Raw genomic sequence first — 23,887 nt, 5'->3', positions numbered from 1 at the left:
ATTTCTTTAGCATATGATAAGCAAAATGAAATTTGACTTTATGATTTGTTAATGAAAAGTCTTGAGAAAATGGGAGAACCTGGATATCTGCTTATCTCCTGACATTGCTTTTTTTAATGTGCTCAAACTATCACTGTGTAAAGCATATAGAGCATGCAAGCATATAAAGCGTATTAAGAATGAGTACAACAATTGGGAATCTCCTCATGCAGGAATTGGTCATGGCACCAAGCCTGTCAGAGTTCAAGGAGCATCTGGACGATGCTGATAGTCATATAGTTTAGTTTTAGGTAGTCCTGCGAGGACCAGGGAGCTGGACTCAATGATCCTTATGGGTCCCTTCTGACTTGACATATTCTACAATTCCCCTGTTGGCAGGGAAGGGGTGGTACTATTCACAGGGCTACTGAGTCATGCTGTTTTGGATGTTAATTGGTTCAGAATGATGTGACCTGAAAAGAAAGGCTGGGAAAAGTACCCATAGCTTCTTCTGGGAGATGGGTTATGGTTTGAACTCTGCTTCTCATTCTCCCACTTCCTGGATGAGCCTAGTATTTTATAGTAGTGATGCCCACTCTCTGCCATCTGGCACCTGTAAAAGGAAACAGTGAGTCATTTGGCTGCTACTTAGAACCTAGATGCTATGTCTATGAAATGTGTTAATTGAATATGCTGCTCTTTAGGCATCTTAAAAAATAGGGTTCACTTTCTCTCTTCGTTTCAGTGGCCATCCTGTCCCAAACCATGACATTTTGTAATGTAGGTGAAAAGATATTATTCCTGTTGTGGGAGGAAATGGGGAAAAAAACAAATTCCTGACAGAGGCTTGAAGATCTCATCCAGATCATTTTACAGAAAAAATTAGAGAGTAGTGCTATGAATAACTGCTGGAAAGGGGATTGGCAGTGATGGTGGGCTCAGGGTGGTAACTGGTCTACCTACATAGCAGCAACTGCAACCTATGATTTACTGTGTTTTGTGCTGTTATGAAGCTGCTTTTGTACAATGTCCCTCAGCCTCACCTGTAGGACTTTTTAGTTAGAACCTTTGGTTAGTTTTCAGTACTTTTTTCGTTTACAGATTTCAGTTGCATTTAAAATAATCCAAAGAAAACCTTCCCAAAACACAACCATTTTTGAACATACTCAGCAAATTGCTTAGAAGCAAATGAATTGACTTGTCTGTCTTTCTTCTAAAGCTAGAGAGAATGATTCTATTTCTGGAGCAAAGCAACAGGATGAAAGAGCTGAGATAGTAAGTAGTTTTAAGAGCTATGCTGTTCTTCAATTTCAGTTAAGCTATTCAGTTATATGTTTACATTCTTTGAGTCAAGAATAAAAAAGTCCATCATTTTTATTCTAGGCTCTCTTATCTGACTATTTTTAAAAGTTGCTGTTCAAAACTAAACTTGCAAAACCTGTCTGTAAACTGTATTTTCACAAATAACCCCCTTTGAGGAATCTTTTTGCCATGTTTTTTTAAAAAAAACCCAAACCACTTGGACTCAGCAGCAGTGGGAGTCATTCAAAGAGAAATCGAACTCAGGAATTGCAATATACTACTTCATCTGAGGGTTGGCTGGTTTATTTTTATTCCTCTTCTGTCAAAGTTTTGAGAGCTACTGTTTGGCTTATACTGTCCAATAACTTCTGGTGCTCAATCACTATACCAAGAGTTGAAATTGAGTATTCATTTCAGTCCTTTGATATTAGGAGAGGGAGAGTTCCTGCAAAACTGTAATTTTACTCTGTGTATATGGAAGCTGAATGATTATTCAGACTGAAAACTGAGAATGGTGCTAATAAGATTCAGTTGCAAATTTACCTTTGATTCTTAACTACCTGAAACTTCACAGTTAACTAACCGTTACAAATTAAAATAAGCAAAACGTCTTTCTCCTTCCTTATATATCCTTGGTTCCTTTTTGAGAGGTTTCCTTATAGTAAACTGATGAACCCATTCGCTGCCCTTAAATTGCTTCTAGAATGGAACCTGGTTTGCATTGAAAATGGGGATTATCTGCTTATTTATTTTCAAATGTATGTGTGAAAATGTTACCTTTCATTTTAAGAGATGCAGAATTATTCAGATATTGCAATAAAGGTTTAGAGTTGCTTACTTTGCTGTTAAAGTGACTCTTATTGATATGTAATGTATATAACAGCTTATGTCTTTGGTTTACAGGTTTTGCACAACTTTTATTCCAACCACGATGAACGTCCTGGGACGAGTGATACAAGTACACTGTCCATACCAGAGGCAGTAAAGCTAAAAGCTGAAGATGACATCAAAGATTTTGGTATGTATTGATACTTTACTACTGAGTATGCTCTGAAGCAAGACTGAGGGTAAAGTTACATTGTATGTCTTGAGCTGATCCTATGACTTGTTTCCTCTGCCAACTGTATACTCCCACTTCCTGAATTGATTCAACTGGGCATAAAAAAGGGAAATCAGTTTCTGTTGAGTCAGTGAATTAAATCAGGTTACCATGCCACTGGATGACAACCAGATTAGTATTGGCGTTAGTGAAGGCATGAGATTGCATGGGAGAGCTGAGAGAGAAAATAGTACAGGCTCAAGGGGGAGCAAGACTACTACTTCTGGCTATTGAAAAGATTTATGTATACTCATTCTGTGATGAGTTTGTTTTTTAATCCTTTCTTCATTTACTTCACCTATTACTAGTTCAAAATGTGACAATTCCTTTAGGAAAAATAAATGTTATATTTTTTTAAATGTATGTAGAAAATACTCAGTCAAGGGAAAAAAAAAACAAACATTTTAATTCTGTGTTCTTAGATCATGTTAGTGAGCAAGTGAAAATATCAGTGTGAGTTTTTTGGGTTTTGTTGAGAAATGATGTCAGAAGAGAAGAATATTAACAGAAACTTTTTCAGTATGCGTGGGTGTAAAAGGGTACTGTAGAGACTGACAAAGGCTAGACAGGACAATACATCCTTAGGATTGTGTGTCTCCCTCTTGTCTAAATTGAATGGTCTGCCCTAAAGTATTGTTTGGTACATGTAAGAATTGTGAAAGAATCAGTTTAGAATTTGACAAGGAGGGCTGAGAATGCTGGGGTCAGGAAGCATTGTTGATTGCAGAGTGATATATACTGCTATTTTTATATTGTAGGTTCAAACATGCTGAGAAAAATGTAGTTGGTAGCAAACATATTCAAGTAATCTGTAGTCAGTAAAATACTTCTAGAAATTAAGGAGACATTATTGTCTGTGTTCCAAAGTGGCTTATTACATCCCATGCCACAATAGAGAAGGCTAGTTAAAACAATGTCTGAGTAAAAATAAGAGGAAGAAACCCATTTCTTTTAAAGCACAAAACAACCTTTGCAAATGTCTCTTCCTCCCCCCATCTTCCCTTTTTGATAATAGTTAACTTGGCATTTGAAGATACAATGTGAAAAGAAGGACAGCTCAAACCTTCATGTTTGTGGCTTTCAAATGTTGGTTTTCTCTGGAGTAGTGTTATATGACCATGAAAGGCAATCAGTTTTATTAGGTATACGTTTTGGTTCAGTCAATGAAAATAAGAGAGATCATAATGTTGATTTGAATACCTACATGATTTTAAGGATATGAAGAGATTACTCATATTGTACAAGTTTTGTCCTTAATAACAGTGAGACTGAATATATATGCTCAGTACAAAGCACAATAACTACCAGATGTTTCAAAGATTTTTTTTTTTGCTGAATTTTTTTGATTTTTAGTTGTAATAATTTGGGGGAAGAGGAGAACTTTTGAAACTATTTTACATTTAGTGTAACCATGGACTGCAAGACGTGTACTGTCATGTATTAACACTTTGGAATTTCAGAAAAGCTAAATTTGCATATAGTCATTAAGCATATTCATTTATAACCTAATCATTAGTTCCTAAGGTTCACATCCCTAGTTTAAGTAAGTCATTGTAATGCTAAGCTTTAGGCATTTGGCCCTTGTAGCAGAATTCACAGCTTTGCTGTAGGTATATAACCTGGATTCAGAGTTAAGATTCTTCAAATATGTAGTAAGCAGCATATTGACTGGGAAGCTATTTAAATTGAAAAACTAATGGGAAACATGGAATTCTGTAATATTTTAGGTATTTTACCCTGGCCTGTTGCCCAAAACTTAATTAATTAAACTCTTTATTTAAAAAAAAATAAATTACATCATTTGGTCCCTTTATAACCCTAATCAGAGTAAATGGTTCATCTTTAACCTCAGTGTCTGGAACTATTCATGAAATAGGAGAAATGGATTCAGTACCCTCTGCTTATAAGGATTCCAGCTTGAAATGTGGCAACATGTTCTAACAATCAGTCATATATCACTACAGAGCAGAAACATCTAATGTTAAGCTTCTTTTTGCCCGAGTATTGTATTATTTACTCAGAAGGAGAGGCTCTGAGAAAACAAAGTAGTTTTTGTCTAGTTAGGGCATTTACTGGGAAAACAGGAGAATTCTGTTGTCCAGTCTTTGGTTTTGGGGTTTTCATTTCCCAGACCCTCCAGTGAGTTTAGATGTCAAAATGAACTTCCCTGATTATTTTTTTTTCCTGGCATCAGGTTATATACGGTGTACAACCAATATCTTTACAATCTTTCAGATACTCCCAGGTTTATTTTTTGATTAAATGTAATGGCTCCTGTTTAAGTAAAAAGAAATACAACTGTGTCTCTTTAGAAAGCTCTGTTGACAAATTACAGGCTGAAAGGATGTGGACACAAGTTTCTCTAGAGGAATGCTATTCAGTAAGGAAAAAGGACCTGTACATTTAATCTGTAGTGGTAGGTTCTTCTTTTTGAAATCTTGTTTAGTGGCACCTTCTGCCACTCAGGCAAAAAATAAAAAGTAAAAAGAATGAGTAACTGTTCAAAAGATGTGATGAGAGAGGTGGTTTTATACCCGCAGTGTGGGCATGAACCTTTAATGGATATATTACAAACAGTTGGATGTGTGTGACCAAGTATTGGGAGATCTTCTATGGACTTCCAAATAGAAAATCTTCCAGACACTACGTTATTTAAAAGTTCTAATGGGAAAAATAGTTCTAAATTATAGAAATTGTATCTAAAAAAGGCTTATGGAAAAAGTTATCTATGTGCCCAAGGATAAAAGAGTACAAGGATGTTTTCTAGGTACTTTGTTACAATTTCTTTTTCATAGAAAAGCCTTAAAAAGTACTCTCAAAATAAAACCTACCTATCTTTTTCAATGTGAAATATTTTGGTAGGTGAGTCTAGTTTCATATATTTGGGAAGGTAATATTTTTATTTGGAGTGTGTTTAGGTTATTTTTTCCCCACTGCATATTTCCATACACCAAAAATTCTCATCATTTTTCTAATATTTGTGCAAATCATGTGGAACTTCTTAAAAACTTCCCAATCAATTAAAAAACTGAGAATCTTTTCTTATTCTGTCTAGATACTTTACTATTCTATAGTAATAAATCAGTCCTTAAATAACAGCTTGCTTAGCTGACAGTTATAGACAAAAATAGGCAACTTCTTAACATGTTTGCCTACCATCTGTAAAAAAAATCCAGACATTTCTCTTCTAAAACTTATTACTCATTCTGTTGTCCATAGGAAAAAAGAAATTCTTTTGAGACAGCTAGGTTTTATCTTGGAAACCTGCTCAACCACCAAAGTCCTCAGGAGGCCAGGGCATCTGCATGTATGTCCTTTGTCTCCTGTTCACCAACACCAACACAGCTGGTGTTGGAGAGTAATCTACATTAAAGACATGTAGATTTATCTTTCCAAACTCACTCCTGAGTGAAGGTAATTGCCATAAAATTGAAAGCCATATTTACCTATAAAAACACAATGCTGTTCCTAAGTTATTTCCTAAAACTTAATTTTTTTACTTCTTTTCTTCTCCCCATCTTCTCTAAACTGTTTAGAGTCAGAGATGTTAGATGGCTTATTTGGTGAGATGAATAGCTTTGAAGATACATTCAGCATGCCTGCCAAGTCCAGTGGAACTGTGCTGACGCCACATGCTCTGGATGCAATAGAGAAATGTGAAATAAACACAGATAAAGCACAAGAAAAGGGGGATGTTCCTTCTGAGCAGCCTATTAGAATAAAGACTGGCATTTCACAGAAAGTGAAAACAACTAGCTGGAGTGAAAAAAGCCACTCTACTGAAATGAAGGATTCTTTACTCCAAAACACAGATGAAAATACAGGGGATGGTATAGATGGTTGTTTAATAGGACATGAAAAGGAACTGGAGTCACTTAGGATCGCAGGAGATGCACAAGATTATGGAACACACAAATCATCTGAGAATGAGAAACCTGTGAAAGAAGATCTGCAGTCTTCAAGCCAGTGGTCTCAACTGAACTTATCTGATCTTGATGTAACTCACTTGGAAATGTCTTTATGTAGCTCTCTGCCCTCTGACGTACATAGAGAGAAAAATTTAGAAGAGAACCCAGCACTAATGACCCAGGATGATGCTGTGGAAACACCTTTACTGAATACTTCAGGCTTGATAAAAGCACAAAAGCTGTTGAGTGTCAATTTCTCAGAAAAGTGCCATGAAGTGAAAAATTCTGAAAACAACCCAACATCGGAAATAACTCCAGTACAGTCTGTGTCTCTGAGTGTTCAAGATCCAAAGTTAGTAAAAGGATGTGCAGCTGAGAAGGTTTCCAAAATGAACTTCTTAAACTGTAATTCTTTTTTAATTGAAAGTACAAATGTCACAGAGTATTCTGTAGTCTACAATGGCAGCTTTTCCAAGCATTTAAAAACAACTTCTAAAGCTGTCGTAACTGATGTTCTGTCTCACCCACTTGTATGTAACGCTACATCTCCAGATAATTGCAATGACCTACATTTAACAAACGGTGAAAATACTCTTACAAAGTCTGGTTTTAAAAGCCTAAATATGTTATCCAGCTTGAGAAAGAGATCCAAGAGATTTATTTATACAATAAACAATACCGTACTGTATCAAGAAGAAAAAATACAGAAAGAAGTAACCTCGGAATCGCCTATTCATCCTGTATTACCACGTTCGGAATCTGATTGGTGTGAATTTAAAGGTTGTCACATGGCCAGTGTTGATGAGCAAGGTATATTATCGAGCTTTTTATCATTTGTGGAGAAGTCTATTTATTTATTAAGAACCTTTTACATAAATGTTTCAGATAAAATTCTGCAAAATGTTGTGTTTGTGATAAATTAGCTCTGCAACTGAGTAGTCTGGGAATCAAGATACGGAATTGGTCTGTTATAATAATAGTGACAGAATAGCGTTGTTTTCAAATAGTTTGGCGCTAATTTACTGATTTAGTCTCAGATTAGTTTCTGGAATAGAAACTTCCACCTTGAACCGTTATTCTAATTGACAGGCTTAATTATCTTTGTCAATGCTGTTTAGACATCCATAGTGTCAAGGGCCATCCCTTGACAACTCATCCTGTCTGAGTTGATAACTTCTAAGAGATCATAAAGAGTGGTAAAGTTGTATTGTTACTTTTCTAAAACTAGGGGGTTTAACACTGTACATCTGTTTCTTCCAGAAGCACAAAATATTTCAAAAAACAAATTATATAGTGAAAGCAAGCACATACTCGTATTTTTAAAAGCTGTTCTTGCTGGAAGAATTACTTAGTATTAGGAATTGAAGTACTTCTCTTTAAAGTATTAACTGCAGGCTACTCACTTGTTTCTGGCTATTAGAACATGATTGGATTTAACAAATCTCCAATCTTGTCAAGGTGTCCGCATTTGAAAACAAAAGTGTTATTTATGGTACTGGTGTTAAGCATGTGTAGAAATGATCTTATGGGCCAAAGTTTATGAAAATCTGAATTTGCATTTGTTTGAATAAATGAGAACTACTTTATTAACATGTTTTATTCTGTAACATCTTTTGTAGACTGCTTGCTTCTTGCTGAGAGAAAGCATTTGCAATCGAATATCAAGGAAAATAATTTCAACACTTGCACTTTACAAATGGATATAATGGATAACTCATCTGGTAATTCCTTCAACAACAGGCTGAAGCAACAAGACTTGAGATTCTTGGTGGAAGGTGCAAGAGAGGATCAACCCACTACATCATTAAAATGGTTAGAAGTATCTAATATACAGAAAGAAGACACAACAGATTCCTTAAACAGTGAAATAATTTCAAATATAAAACGTAAAGTTCTAACTTCAGCATGCCTAATGGCAAGAAAGCGTTCCACATTGCTCCCTAAAGGCAAGGAAGACAAGTGTATGAGTGCTAATGTGAACGATGGAGCTACTGTACCTCGGAGCCTTAAAGAACAACTAGTGTGGTCTTCTCCTAGGGGCAATGATATGCACCATGACACTACATCTATGATGAACAGCAGTTTCAATAATACTTTGAGTCAGATCAACTTTGGCATAAATGGAGTCAGCAGTGATTGTTGCAATAAAATATCAACTGATACAAGGCATGCTACGGCCCAGTGGTCAGTAGTTGACTGTAAAGAAGTACTTGAACCTTTGGGAATAAACTGTTCAGAAAATGATAGTAGTGGATTAAAACAAGGGGACAAAACAGATGCAGCTGCCTTTTCAGAAGGTGTAGCCAACAATCAAGAGCCAAAGTCAGTAGAAAACAATGAAAGCACTCAAGCAGCTGCTTGCGATAATGTAGCTGTAAAGATTGCTAAAGAATTGTTAGATTGTATAGATGATAATTCTTTAAATGAAGTGATTTCTGAAGAAGGTAAACAAGTAATACCTACGTACTCCAGCACAAAGTCAAAGGAGAACCTAAAGTATAAAGGGAAATCATCAGGAAATCTTAATGCATGCTGTTTGAATCTGGACTTCAGTGGCTTTCAGACTGCTTCCAATAAGCAGATTAAATTCTCTGAAGTCAGCATAGCAAAAGGCAGAATGCTGTTCAAAGATATTGAAAATGAATACTCTGAAGCTTCTTCTGTGGAAAGAGTCAGAAACTTTTCAAATCAAGTTAAAAAGGAGAATACGTTTTTCTCAGATTCAGAAAGCAGGTTGTGCAGTGATTTATCTCATCCTTTAGATTCACAGATGAGTTTTCTTGAGCCCAGGCAGACACAGTTTATTCCACATGAAGTTGGCTTGTGTAAAAGCTTTCCTAGAAGTCAACAATCCTTGCAAGAAACAAACCAAACTCTGACAGCAAGCCAAGAAGCTGAAGTTGCTGAACTTTCTAGTATCCTGGAAGAAACAGGTAGTCAATTTGAATTTACACAGTTCAGAAAGCAAAATAACATGATACAAAGTCATGTCGGTCAACAGTTTGGAACTGTAGAAACACCTGGAACAACACATGTGGAAAGTATTTCTGAAACAGGGCAAGATGCTGATTTTTGTAGGACTTTTAAATCTGAAAATCAAGTGAAAAATGGTGGGTATTGTACTAAGCAGGAAGACCTAAATGAACACTCTAAAGTGGTCGAATACGAAAAAGAAAACACAGTGGTTTTCCACAAAAATGACAAAAAAGTTACTTTTGCTAACTTAGAGAAAAATGAAAGTAGAATATCTGATGCGAGCTTTCCAGTAGCTAAACAGGACAGCTTTTCTAATTTTGTAGGCTTTACTTCAGCTGGAGGTAAAAAAATAAATATTTCTAAGGAGGCTTTGACCAGATCTGCAGAGCTCTTCAGGGACTTGGATGATGATAACTATTTGTTTAAATCTTCTGAAACTAGTACTAGGTGTTGCAATTCAAATGGACACCTGTCTTCCAACTGTAACTTTGTCAGATGTCAGACAAAAGAAAACAAAGGAGAAACGGTTTGTATTTCAGATTTCAAAACCATAGGTGCCATTTCCCACACAGGTTCTGTTTCCCACCATGCACAGAAGAAAAATGAGGAAAATATTAGTACACCATTCAAAGACGATACAGAAAATCAAACAAAAAGATCAATAAATGATAATGAAAATGTTAATTTCAGTAGTACTAACGCTATCAGCAGCAGCCTAACATCCATTAAAAAACATAACCAGAATCATAAAACTTCCAAACAGTTTTTGAATCAAGGAGATTGGCAAGTTGAAGGTAGTTTGCAAGAAGACTCATTAGATGTAACATATCCAGGAGATGCTATTACAACTGCAGAACAACATAGCTTAAGCATATCATCTGAAATGGAAAACCTGTCTCCTGATCAGAAAGGAAAAGACAGAAAGGAAAATGAACGCCTGTCACAAAAATTTCAAACTCCAGCTGGTGGTGATATATCCATTTCTGATGCAGCTTTGGATCATTCTCTACACTTGTTCAATGTACAACGTGGAGAAGGAGATGTAGATGTTTTGGAGAAGTCTGATAAACAAAAGACAAATCATAAAAATATGAAAGTAGAAGATGATAAGAACCTGCCAGAGAATGAAAGCAGAATAAAAATAGGTTCTTACCATCATCATCAGATACATTTCAAGCAAGAGGTGGAAGTTGAAAAAAATGAAGTGAAAGGGAGTTATCTGACTGGCTTTCATACTGCTAGCGGCAAGAAAATAACAATTCCTGATGGATTTCTGGATAAAGCTGAACAGTTTTTTGCAGAAAATGTTGATGTAGGAAAGGAACATAGTGAAAATTTTGACAACCCCTTAAAGAAAAGGAAATGCGGTAAAAAGTGTGTCAGAGACTGTGATTTATGTAGTGAAAGCTTTGCTCAATGTGATCCAGAAAAACTTAATAAAAAGCTTGTTCCTGAACAACCTGGAGGTCAATTTGAGCAGACAGTAGAGAGCAGTCCCATTAAACACACTGTGATTCTTGATACTGTCAAAGTAGATGCATTTGTTAATCTAGGTGAAGGTTATGAAAGAAGTTTGGTAAATTCATATGCACATAAAAAAGCTGATGTCAGACCTGGAAATTCAGAATTGGAATCCCTTCCTGGACAGGAGAGTGGTGCTTTATGTAGAACTCGTTTCTCTGAAGGTGGAAAACTGTTTGCGGAGAGAGAGACGGAATACTCGGCAAAAAAGAGAGATGATTCAGAAAACATACATGATTTTCCTGGGCATTCTGCTGCATCTCTGCATTTAACGAAGGTACCAAATGACCATGAAGATCTTTCTGTGCCTGGAGATATAAAAAATAATTTATTTATTGAGGATAATAACAATAAATCTAATCAATCCCTCCTCTTAACTTCAAAAAGTAGCTCCTCTTGTTTGAACTGTGACAGTAAGGAATTTGACTTAAAACATTTAAATGAACCTCGTGCTGATACGAACTGCTTCACAGACACCATAGTTAATGCTTGCCAAAACCAGTCACTAGTCAGCCCTCCTGAAGATGAAACTATTTTAACCAGCTTAAAAGAAACATCGCTTAATGTTGAAAATCAAAAGGATGATCTGAAACAAACTGTGTTTAGTACAGCAAAAGGTAAAGCAGTTTCTGTTTCAGAAAGTGCATTAGCAAGAGTCAGACAAATGTTTCAAGAAGACTACAGTGAATTTGTGAAATACGAAATTGAGACTAACTCAAGAACTAATCAAACAGAAATTGCTGGAAATTCATCTTCCGTCATTTGTGGCAACTGTCCTAATTCTGCTAAGTTTTTAAATGCTGCAAGAAGCGAAGAGATTAATTCAGCCGCATTCCATTTTATTAAAGTAAATGCAAGTGCTAGTGAAAATGGTCATCAAGATACAAACACATTTGTAGATGTTAAGTCTGTTCCAAATTCTCGGAGGCGATGCTTTGAACAGAATATTAAGCTTTTAGGGCACTTGCCTGTTCCAGATAAGCAGATAAAGCAGGCAGATTCTTCTATGAGCAATCTTGGATTTTTTAGTACAGCAAGTGGAAAGCCTGTGCAACTATCAGAAGAATCACTCAGGAAAGCTAGACAGCTCTTTTCTGAAATAGAAGGTAATCATTCAGCACAGGTACAAGAAGCGTATTTAGTTGAGGAAGATGTTGAAAAGGCTGAAATGCAGACTGAAGTAGTTCCTAGGAAAATGCAGAGAGCGTTATCAAAGGGGGAAGAAAATGCCAGCACTGAATTGATTTTAAATCCAGTTTTTGGGTTCAGCACTGCAAGTGGAAAGCAGGTAACAGTCTCCAAAAATGCCTATCAAAAAGCAAAGGCCATTTTAAAAGAATCTGATGACGTTTTAAGCAGTGGGCTTTGCATTACAGATCAACTTAGTTCTATTACAGACGGTGGTCAACATGTAAATTCTCTAACTGATAAAGTGATCTCTGAATCTAAAACTGAGAAAAGCTGCAATGAAGACGTTAACTTAAAAAGCATCGACCCTGAGGAAATTAAGTCTTCCCCAAGCACTCACCATGTTAAAATCCCTGAGTACATACCACATAGTAAAAAAACCAAGCAATTAACATTATCTAAAAACAACTTGCAGCAAGAGGAGACCAGGTCTTTCAGAAAAGGGCAGCTGAATCTGGGGATGAAAACAGAGTCTGAAGCAGCTTCATGCAGTGCTACTGCTCAAGCAGAAATGAATATTAATCTTCTCCAAACTCCAAAAAATTACTTGGAAGTGGAGGCTGTAGAAAGTGCAAGAGCTTTTATGGAAGATGATCTTTCCCATTCTGGAGTACAAATTAATGCTGTGCAGTCCTTCGGTGGCAGGCTGGATAAAAACTGTCAAAATAAGACCTTTGGGAAGAGACACTTTGATGAAAAAAACTCAGTTGGTAGGTCTTTGCCTTATATATTTTCAACTCCATATTGCTGCACAGTGGGTTGTTTGGGGGTTTTTTTGCATGTCACATTGATTTTTAGGTCATATAGAAGTTGAAGTTCTTTCTCTAAGTGTCAGTTACAAAAATTCTTCTTGCTGCAGGCAATAGTTCATCCACTCTTTCCAGCCTTAAATGGACAATGCAAGCTAAATTTGTAATCAGTAATTGTGAAGGTCTGCAGCTTTTGCTGTTTTATCATAAAGTTATCGAAGAAAGCTACTGCTCTTTTTCTTTCTGAGCAAATTTTCTTTTTTTTTTTCTTCACACAAATCTAGTGTTTTGTCAATGAAAAATGAGTAGTAGTATTTCTGTTTTCCCCTTTTTGTCCCTTCTAGGTGAGGACTAGGTTTCACTTGTATTGAGATTCCTAGTCTATTATGAAAAATAGTTGTTGGTCTAAAAGCACAGTTTCTTACCATCTAAAACTGAACCATCTCAGGGCTGAAGTGTTGGTATTTAATGCTTGCACAGTCACCCAAACCTATTCCGGGACCTCAGCCAGCTGAAAACTATTTAGGGAAGGGTAGATGGCAACAGAGGGGTTGCCTCACTGCACAAGTTCAGGTAGAAAGGTTGGGCAGGCTGGTGCAGGGAAGTTTGGGTAGGTGTGAAAAGGCAGATAGCACTCCCTCAGTCCAACCTGAATCAGCTGTGACACAGCTGAACCATATCCTTTGTTACAGTTTCTGTAAAAGATGTGTTACATGCTCTTTTAGAATTCTGTAGGGACTCTGATTACTGAAAGTACAAAAGAAGATGCAGGTGAGCTGTGCTGCTGAAGTCCACTGTGGTGCACTTTGAGGCAGACTGTCTTGAGTATGTTTGATAACTTAAGGCTCACAAATTTTGATTTGGACAGAACAGACCTACTGACCTCAAAAAGATTCTGCAACAGACTTCATTATATAGAGTCTTGAAATCATTCTTAGTAACACAATATGCAGTCATTCTGTACAGAGGAAACTTTTGCAAATTGTGTTGAAGTAGCTCTATTCAAAAAGGCTATTGAATACAGATGTGTATCGACCTGAAATGTGACGTGAAAACTTGCTAATTCTGCTTGCTCTGACTTCTTGAATGTTTTATTTAGAAATTATAATTAAGTTATACAGTATTGGTAAGAAACTGAACTTAAATGGAACATCACTTTTAAAAATCTGTGTTTTTATCCTAGGAGAACCTCCAATTAAAAGACAGCTACTGCTTGAATTTAACAGAACAAAGAATCCCCCCAGGTCTTTGAAAGCTTCAAAAAGCACCCCTGATGGTAATTTTAGTCATCTTGTGTTCTGAGCAGTAATCTGATGTCTGTTGTTAGTTTTAGAATTCTTCAATTTCCAGTAAACTAACATGTAGTAAGATTGCTCAATTGCTGCTTCTATCAATATAGTCATGGAAATTCAGGGAAGCTGCTATGGTAAGGTCTCTGCTGACTTGAAATCACATGATTAATGGCATGCCTTATTGTGTAGAATCTAAATATATTACAGTGTAGTACTTCTGCAAGAGCTGTTTTAATTTCCAGCTCAATAGGAATTTATCCCGTTTCTCACAATCCTAAATCTCATGAATTCTAGTCTCAGTAGGAAGAATATATTTTATTGATCTGTAACTTCTCAATTAAAAACTGTATCTACAGGGAAATGAGAAGGTACTTGTAATATCATCATGTAATAATTTGTGAAGAATATACTGACTGATAGATGTCTACATTACAGATGCTTTTAATATTTTGAGTCAGTAATATGGAGGCTTATGAAAGTGAAATCAAGGTTTTAAAGTCTGAGCTGATGCTTTATGTGAAGCTAGTTAGTAGTTAGGGTATTAAGATAATGTTATTTTGGCTACAGCTTTTGGTTATGAGATAAGGTGTGTTCTTTAAGGAACTTGTTCTTTCTAAGCACTGCATGCTCTCACCCAGGCTTCAGTAGAAGGGTTCATCGAATGTATTGGTTTAACCAGTATATTGGTTCCTGAATGCTGTTCTTAATTTGTTCTAAGTATAAACCAAATGATTTAAAGAAAGTCTTAAATGAAATTTGTAAGTTGCTGCCAGAGAATAATTTTATACTCTTCATACGTAAATATTATCCTACCCTGCAGCAGGATCTGAATGGTGTTATTCTTTGGTGGAACAACTGAAAACAGTTCTAATCTCCAGTACAGTCTTGCCTCTGACTTCTAGAACATGTGGCATCTTAATATATATGACTTCTCATATGAAACTTCCTCTTTGCAGCCTCAGGGCATAGCACAAATGAGTTTAAATTCCATGCAGGCATGATTTAGTTATGTTGATAATTCCAAGATAACCACGTCCTTCAATGATGGAAGGAGGAGTTTGTGCAAATGTGCCCTTTTCTGTTGTAACTTTAAAAAAAAAAAAAAGGTTGCTAAAGAGTTCTAAATTGAATAGTGAGCCTATGTGGAATTAAATATGTGATAAACATTTCCCTTTCAGGAGCTTGAAAACATAGAATCATAGAATTGTCTAGGTTGGAAGGGACCTTTCAGATCATCGAGTCCAACCATCAACATCTTGCAGGCTCACAAATAGGACCTTTTGAGAGTTCGGCATTGTGGTCACTTGTCCTTTAGATCTGACTGCAACTAGTGTGAAGATGCTTTATACAAAGATTTTATTGCGGGGGCGGGGGGGGAGAACAAAGCTGTTTAAATCCACGCTGGGAACTTTTCTATGTATTTATAACATCAATATAGAAAAAACATGTGCTGTAAATATCTATCCATATAACATACCATTTCAAACTTTTTTTCTAATTATCCTACAGGCATTTTCAAAGACAGAAGAAAATTTATGTACCATGTTCCATTAAAACCCATAACTTGTGAACCTTTTGGGTGAGAAATTTATAATACATTTTAGAGTTCTTCTAAATTTTTTAAAACCTCTCAAGCCTTTGCAACTTTTTAAAAATATACGGTAATAATTTGCTACCCAACTTTATAAAGACTAATAATTTTTTTTCAAAATAAACAAATTACCACGTAACACATTGCTGCAGTAGACCAGTGAGATGCTAAACAACTTTTACACTTGTATTTCTCTTTTCTCGATAGATAGAAATTAAGTATTGAGTTTTTAAAATGTCAAAGACTGATATTTTGTCTTTTTATTGGCATAGCATTGAAAGTTGTATTACTAAATTAAGAATATAAAAATCCTGACAATTATTTTTGTCAGGAAGCTGAAACCTGTATGTTTAAATGTTTTTCATCTCTGTAGGGCTACTAAAGAACGACAAGAAGTCAGGAATCCTACCCTTACTCTACCAGATCAAGACTTCAAAGGATTCAAATCTAAACCGGCCATTTTTCAGCATTGTGCGCTAAGGCAGTCTTCAAATGGTACTTCAGGGGTTTCTACTCCGTGTAAGGCCTCAGCAAAAGAGAGTGAAGAAACAAGAAGTTTGTACAAGCCTGGCAAAACTGCTAAAACTTTTATTCCACCCTTCAAAACCAAGCTGGCATTTGCTACAGGTGAACAAGGCAGCAGCAAAAGATGTGACTCACCAATCAGCAAAAACATGACTGAAGAGACAGAATTAAATCCGATCACAACTGAACAAAATGTTGCTGAACCTCAAGATCGCCAGTCTTGCATCCAGCATGCAGCAGACGCTAACCTAGAAAATGGTGATTTAGGTATTTTCAGAGTTTGATCATTTAACTGTTGTGAATACTAAGTATCAGAAGTGAACCTATATAAGGGTTTTGCATATTCTGCCAGACTTCTTTTTTAAATAAAAAGAAGCTTCTTTTTAAGCTTTTTTTTTGGGCAGGAAAATTAGGAAATAATTATTTTCCTAATACTTTATATTGCACTCCTATAAAGCATATGCAATTCATCTCCAAAGTTAATTAATAACACAACAAATTTGTTTTCACACAGTGCTTCAGAAACAAGAAGGTTTATGTTTCATTTGATACTTGATTTTCTATACCTATTAAGTAAAATATTCTAGGAACCTTAAAGACTAGCCTTGCTATATTTCATTCACTTTTACAGAGCTTGTTTTCATTCTGTTTTCTAATTAAAATGTAGGGTTAACTATCTAACAGGCCGACTGTGTCATTTTCAAAGAGGCAGAGTTTAAATGCTCAACTGTTTGACTTCAGCATGTGGGCTTGTGCCTTCTAAGCTCTCTTGACTGTTCCAGCATGTATAATTTCTGTAACAATTACAATCAAATAATCTGGATTTTTTTAGAAGGACTCATGGTGTATGTTTGAACAGGTGCATGAACATTTGCAGAATTAGATCCTGTACTTACAGGTCAAAGTCTCGGGATTACTGACTTTGTAGCCATCATGAATTAATTTCTGTTCATTTGGAGTTTTCTATGAAAATAGAGTTCAGTCGGATGAGAAAAATACCTGGATTTAAGTTTAGTTCAGGCACTTACGTACTCATATTCATTTCATATAAGTATTATTCAAATGTCTTCAGTAAACACTGCTTTTTAAATGCATGAAACTTCGAATATTTACTGTTGCAGTTTCTAAAATCTGCAAAGTGGCTTAGAAAATATGCTTATCTGAGTCTGCTTTTATAGCGTGACTGTATATCTTAAGTCAATATATGACGTAAAAAGGTTTTGATGTTTTGGGTTGCTTGGTGTTTTGTTTTTTTCTGCAGCTATGATCAAGATGGTGACAAATCTCCGCTGTGCCAGAGATCTGCAGGAAATGAGAATTAAAAAGAAATATAGGCAAAATATTAGCTCACAGCCAGGCAGTCTTTATGTCATTAAAACATCTGCAAGAAATCGAATCTCTCTGACAACTGCAGTAGAAGAGAAATCTCCTAGGTTTTATTCTACAGAAGAGGTATATTGATGCTTTTTATTGTGTGTCTTTCCCAGGATCTGTTCCTTAAGACAAGCAAACAAAAACTCAGTAGCTTTTGAACAGATACATTCTTCAGTTATAAGTATTTACAGTAGCTGTTACACCGGTTTCTACAGTTTTTAAGTAGCTTTGCATATCCACAGGTTTTTAAGACTATTCCAAATTATAAGGGTCATAAATGTCTCTGTAGTGTTATAATCAAACAAGAGAAGCATCAAACAAGGAAAAAATCCACCAATTATAGCTACTATTGACTTTTAACCTGTATGAAGAGCTTTTTAAGGTAACAGTTAAAATTTAAGCTTAGGTAAGTCTCTATCAAAAGCCTCTTGCTTTTGGTACAGTGAAGATACAAAACCTACTGAATTTTTTTAAACACTTGTAAAGCACACTGTGATGCTGCTATTCTGCTAAAATACTGCTCGGAATTCCTCCATTCTGCTTAGATTACATACAAAATGACAAGGTCAGACAAAAGCTGTCTCAACCTCAAGGAAATATTTTATTTGAATTTATAACATTAGATACAAAAACTCTTAGCCACATTCTTTCTGTATTGTCATTATTTTGTCTTTTTCATCTAATTTTTTGCAGCTTTATACATACGGTGTTTCAAAACATTGCGTACAAGTTAACAGCACAAATGCGGAATCTTTCCAGTTTCTCATCAAGGAGTTTTTCAGTAAGGAGTATTTATTAGCTGGAAATGGAATACAGCTTGCTGATGGAGGATGGCTAATACCTACAGATGAGGGAAAAGCTGGAAAAAAGGAGTTTTACAGGTACTATTACTTATGTACTTGAGGCAAGTATGCTATTTATTAGTTAGTGATTCTTTTCTCTCCTAGAATAAATCCTTGTGATCTTTCAAAACCTCTGACTACTTTTTTACTCTGCAGTTTTATTATGTCTCTGTCAGCCTAAATAAAGATATTGCAGGATTGTAAATTTACTGTGTAGACTAATGTTAGTGATCTTCACTGACCATTAAAGAAAGCATACAAGTCAATTTAGAAAATTTCTGGGGATTCTTCAACAGTGTAAATAGTCTAGAAAAATATAACTATTTTCTGCTAATTCAGCACTCTACCATTTTGTTTAGTTACCATGAATAGGTTTTGATTATTATTTTTTTTCAAGTGGAAAAGGATTTATTTCTGTTGGGTTCTAAAGCTTATTGATGGGAATGAACGTTGATTGGGGAGGTGCTTAGGACTTCTTTGGCAGGACAGGGCTGAAAATGTGTTTTCACGGAATCTCACGGAATCTTCAGAGTTGGAAGGGACCTCTAGAGATCATCTAGTCCAACTCCCCTGCTAGAGCAGGATTGCCTAAAGCACATCCCTCAGGGCTGCATCCAGGCGGGTCTTGAAAATCTCCAGAGAAGGGGACTCCACAACCTCCCTGGGCAGCCTGTTCCAGGGCTCTGTCACCCTCACTGTAAAGAAGTTTTTCCGTGTATTTGAACGGAACTTCCTATGTTCTAGCTTGTGCCCATTGCCCCTTGTCCTGTCACTGGGAACCATTGAAAAGAGCCTGGCTCCGTCCTCCTTAAACCCACCCTTTAGATACTTGTAAACATTAATCAGGTCCCCCCTCAACCTTCTCTTCTCCAGGCTGAAGAGTCCCAGCTCTCTCAGCCTTTCCTCGTAAGGGAGATGCTCCAGTCCCATAATCATCTTAGTTGCCCTACGCTGGACTCGCTCCAGTAGTTCCCTGTCACTCTTGAACTGGGGAACCCAAAACTGGACGCAGTACTCCAGTTGTGGCCTCACCAGTGCAGAGTAGAGGGGGAGAATGACCTCCCTCGACCTACGGGCCACACTCTTCCCTATGCAGCCCGGGATGCCATTGGCCTTCTTGGCGACAAGGGCACACTGCTGGCTCATGGATAATTTGCTGTCTACTAGGACCCCCAGGTCCTTCTCCTCAGAGCTGCTTCCCAGCATGTCCGCCCCTAACATATACTGGTGTTTGGCATTCTTCCTTCCCAAGTGCAGGACCCTACACTTGCTTTTGTTGAACCTCATTAGGTTCTTCTCTGCCCAGCTCTCCAGCCTGTCCAGGTCACGCTGGATGGCAGCATGGCCCTCTGGAGTGTCGGCCACCCCTCCCACCTTGGTATCATCAGCAAACTTGCTGAGGAGACACTCTGTCCCCTCATCTAGGTCATTAATGAATATATTGAACAAAATTGGACCAATATAATTTTCAATATAATTTTTTAAAGCTGTCCTATGGTTTGAAGGAAGCCAAGACTTCAGTAGTAAAACTTGTTGATTCATTCAAGCTTCTTTTGCATATATGTAAGAAGAGAGGGAAAAAAAAAAGTGCACAAACAACCCTTGCTCTTGCACTCTTCCTGGTCCTTCTATCCCTCCTTTTGTAGGTCACTTAAGATGAGCTGAAAAAAAAGTGTATGTGTTGAGTGCATTTGTCCTAAACACTTTCAGAAAAATTATGGGTTGTTTTACTGTAAGCAAGTTTGTACATTATAACTTCATCAAAAGCATGTGCAACAGAACAAGGAACTACCAGTGTAGCATTGTTCCAGCAAAACTTCAGAAAATACTTAACCATTATTTTCTGACTTCCTCCGTAAATGTCAGATGCTCTTTTTTTCAAGGCAGTATCACTGTTGGTAGGCATTCACACAAACACTCAAGGCAGAGACCTGTATCTGAGTAGTATTTGTAGTCAAGCATGCATTGCCAGCCTATGTAGTATCAGAATTCAAGAGGTTTGCAACGTTTGCTTCCCAGTACCGAAGTGCAACAGAGATAGGTCTGTTCCAAGCTCAAGGACTGCTTTTATTTGAAAGTTTGAGTTGTTGAAGTTGGTGCTGGTAATCCAATAGGGGAAAATTGACTAGTTACAAGATGTGTACTTCCATGTTGCGATCTGTACTTCCTCATTAAAAAAAAACAACTTTCTGCTCTTGCAGAGCAAGCATCATTAATATCTTCTCCCACATGACTTTGAGAAACATTTTTGATGCCAAAGTCACTGCCCTGACTTTGGGAAATGCTTTTGGTGTCAACAATATTTGTTTGTCTTGGGAGAACTGGAGATGTTATGTGTCCATAGCCAACAATTACTCAGTGAAGATCAACCAAGTGCTGGAGTTCAAAGAATCATAGAACAGTTTAAGTTGGAAGGGACTGCTGGCAGTCATCCAGGCCAAGCCCCTGTTCAACACAGTTTGAATTAGATTAATTACTCAGGGACTTGTCTTGCTGAGTCTTGAACACCTCCAAGGGCAGAGATTCCACAACCTTTCTGAACAGCCTGTGCCAGTTGACCACTCTCATGGTTTAAAAAATAAAATAAAAAAAGCCACAAAACAAAAAAACCCCCACTGTTATCTCCAATTAGAATTTTCCACATTCCAGCTTGTATCTGTTGCCTCTCATCCTATTGTTGTGTGCTTCTGAGAAGAGTCTGTCCCTATCTTCTCTGAATCCTCCAGTCAGGTAGTTGTAGACAGCAATAAAGTCTCTGCCTTCTCTCTTAAATTCAGACAAACCCAGCTCTCTTCACTTGTATGTCATGTGCTTAGCCTTCGAGAGCACGGGGCATCACGTTGGTGGCCCTCTGCAGGGTTAGCTGCAGTATGTCCTGGTGAATCCAAAGCTGGACAGAAACTTCAGGTGCAGTCTCTCATGTGCTGAAGAGAGAGGAAGGATCACTGTCTTCCTGGCTTTGCTCATAATATAGCCCAGGATGTTTTTGTGCTTGTTTTTGCAAGGACACATTGCTGCCTCATGGTCATCTTGCTGTCCACCAGGACCGTGGACCCTTTTCAGCAAAGCTGCTTTCCAGACAGGCCAGACTGTTACTGTTGCAGGAGGTTGTTCCATTGCTGGTGCAAGACTTGGCTTTTGTTGAATTGCATGAGATTCCTGCTAGCTTTTCCTCCAGCCTGTCCAGGGCCCGTTAAATAGCAACCCTGCCCCCCAGTTTATCAACCACTTCCTCAAATTTCCACACTATCTACTTATCCATCCCGTATCATACCAATTTTGTTTTAAAGAGACTGTAAGAAATTGTCATTGCTAACATATGCAACATCTACTGCCCTCCCCTTGCCCACAGCACCAGTTACTTCATAGAAGTCAATTGGGTTGGTTAGGCATGATTTGCTCTTAGTAAATCTGTGTTGGCTGTTTCAAATCACCCTCTTGTCTTTCACTTGTTTAGAAATGGCTTCTAAGAATTTTTGCATGCTGCTCTGGAAGTTACCGAGACTCTGTTTGACAGTAGACTAAGTCAGTCTCAGAGCAGTCCTTAAAATTGATTGTGTCTTTTTTCCAAATACTGTAAGGCAGAGCTAATCCTCCCCCAGTTCCATTTTGCACCCTGTGGCATCACATGTAGGCATATGCATTTATGTTGTCACTCAGATGCAGAGTATGCAAAGTTTAACCCAACTTGTTACTTGTCTGTTTCCTCCCCATTTGGCAAGTATTTTGCTATTAGCAATACCATCCTTGATTTCTGCATGTTTTGGGGATATACCTTGCTAGATGGAATGTTCCTACAAAGGATTTATGGCAGATGCATAAAAGACTGTCTGGGATGCTCACCCATGTGCAGTTACGATGCAGGGCCTCTTGCCTACATGTCAGTGTTCTGGAGTTGCATGCATTTTAGAAAGCAGGCTGTTCACTTTTCCCGTGTCAAATTGCTATTTCTAGGCTGACAAGCAAAGCCACTACACAAATTAATAGGAAATATGAGGTTTGAGGTTGCTTTTGGCAAGAAGCAGTAGATCTCTGGCAACAAAGCATCCAACTCTGGATCAGCATGTTTGCAATCTGCTGCAATCTTGATTAATGTCATACAATTTTCCTGTGAATGGGAAAAGTATTACAGTATTTGCATAAAACAACTTATGCCTAGATGTGCCAAATATTGGGCTTTTTAGGCAGTCCAACTTCTTATTCCAGAGGCAGCTTGTCTTAATAATCACTTTCAGATGTGCTTCTCATTCTGTGGTCAGACCATCAGCTATATGGTGTTCCCCACATTCATTTTTCAGAAACAAAAGAGAGAAACCGCCAACATACATTCTGGGTTATTCTATATCCTAGAATCACCACGGTGGTTCTGGTGTCAGAACCTGCTCTGTGTGGCAGTGTCACTCTGACCTGAATACCAGATAGCCTCTCCAGCAATTTGTAGCGATTGTTCCCCAAGAGGTTGCCTTTAGTTCCTGTATCTTTTCTGGATTTGTTATATGTTAAAGCATATGGTTGAGAATAAATACCTACTGGTTGGTCAGCTGAATCAGTCTTTCTATCCCTTTAAGCATATTAACTGAATCTCTATCAACTAGAATATATAATGTCTTCATTTAGTCATCTGTATTTAGGATCTTAATCTTGAACTGAATTCTGTCTTTAACTCCTGAATTGCATTATTCTTCATAAAAGATCACAGAGAATCTCCTAAAGTTTGAGATTGCTTTTCTCTCTTCTAATGTACTAATAATTAATTTGATGGTCACGCCTGCTCCTTTTCTTCCTGTATATGACTTTTTGGCTTTTAAATTGTTTCTTTTGTTCACCCAACTGCAATACAGTTCCTTAAAATCTTCATGAGGTTTTCTGACAAGTTTGAAATTGACTTTTTGACAGGATGTATCTTGTGTTCTAAGAAGTCTAATGGCTTAGCTATTTGAATCTCTGGTCTAATTCTTTCTCTTCCTCCTTAAAGGAAATGACCTTCCTAAGTGACTGTGAAAGCTAGAAAAAATAGATGTTTCCAACCCATCTTATGCAGGTCATGGTGGTACAGCTTGGACTCCACACAGAATGAAAGTCCATTTGAGCAGTCACTCAATGGAGAAAAGAAAGTTCTTCAGTAGAAACTGAAAGTTCTTTGAAATGTGTTGCCTGCATGCATGCTTAAAAAAAAAAAACCAAACACACACAAAACACCCAAACCACAAGTCTAGAAACTGTGAAGTAGAGGGAGATGGATTGGAACTCATCAAGCAAATAGGGGGAAATTCCAGGGCTGAAAGGGAATAGAGCACACCTCTGTCCCTCCATGCTATGTGCATAACTGCATGAAGCAGAGCATGCCCCTGGAGCTACTGCTAGGCTCTAAAGTCTTAATTTCAAGAACACATGCATGTATGCACATGCATGCTGCCAGAGTGAGGACAAAACTTCAATATTCAGACAATAACCGTTATCAGGTTATGGAATGTAACCTGTTTTCACTGTAATAAATACTCCTTTGTTAATGTTGCGTATGTACATCCACTGAACACAAAA

At 37.2% G+C, this 23,887-nt stretch overlaps 1 protein-coding gene across 3 annotated transcripts in view; it reads left to right on the top strand.

The window, feature by feature from the left end:
* The window catches only part of BRCA2 (BRCA2 DNA repair associated), a 42,886-nt gene that overhangs the window by 6,175 nt on the left and 12,824 nt on the right, over positions 1–23,887 (top strand). For all 3 annotated transcript variants that reach the window (XM_074567871.1, XM_074567879.1, XM_074567867.1), the window contains 9 exons: positions 1,199–1,254; positions 2,185–2,299; positions 5,917–7,098; positions 7,908–12,683; positions 13,906–13,998; positions 15,524–15,593; positions 15,979–16,397; positions 17,392–17,582; positions 18,198–18,385. In XM_074567871.1, coding sequence (XP_074423972.1) covers positions 1,199–1,254; positions 2,185–2,299; positions 5,917–7,098; positions 7,908–12,683; positions 13,906–13,998; positions 15,524–15,593; positions 15,979–16,397; positions 17,392–17,582; positions 18,198–18,385 — 7,090 coding nt within the window. The remainder of the gene's footprint in view (positions 1–1,198; positions 1,255–2,184; positions 2,300–5,916; positions 7,099–7,907; positions 12,684–13,905; positions 13,999–15,523; positions 15,594–15,978; positions 16,398–17,391; positions 17,583–18,197; positions 18,386–23,887) is intronic.

This window comes from Larus michahellis, chromosome 1 (genome assembly GCF_964199755.1).
Source record: "Larus michahellis chromosome 1, bLarMic1.1, whole genome shotgun sequence".
NCBI classification, from domain to species: domain Eukaryota; kingdom Metazoa; phylum Chordata; class Aves; order Charadriiformes; family Laridae; genus Larus; species Larus michahellis.
Note: the sequence above shows the minus strand (reverse complement) of the source record. Positions and strands in the feature narration are given on the sequence as shown.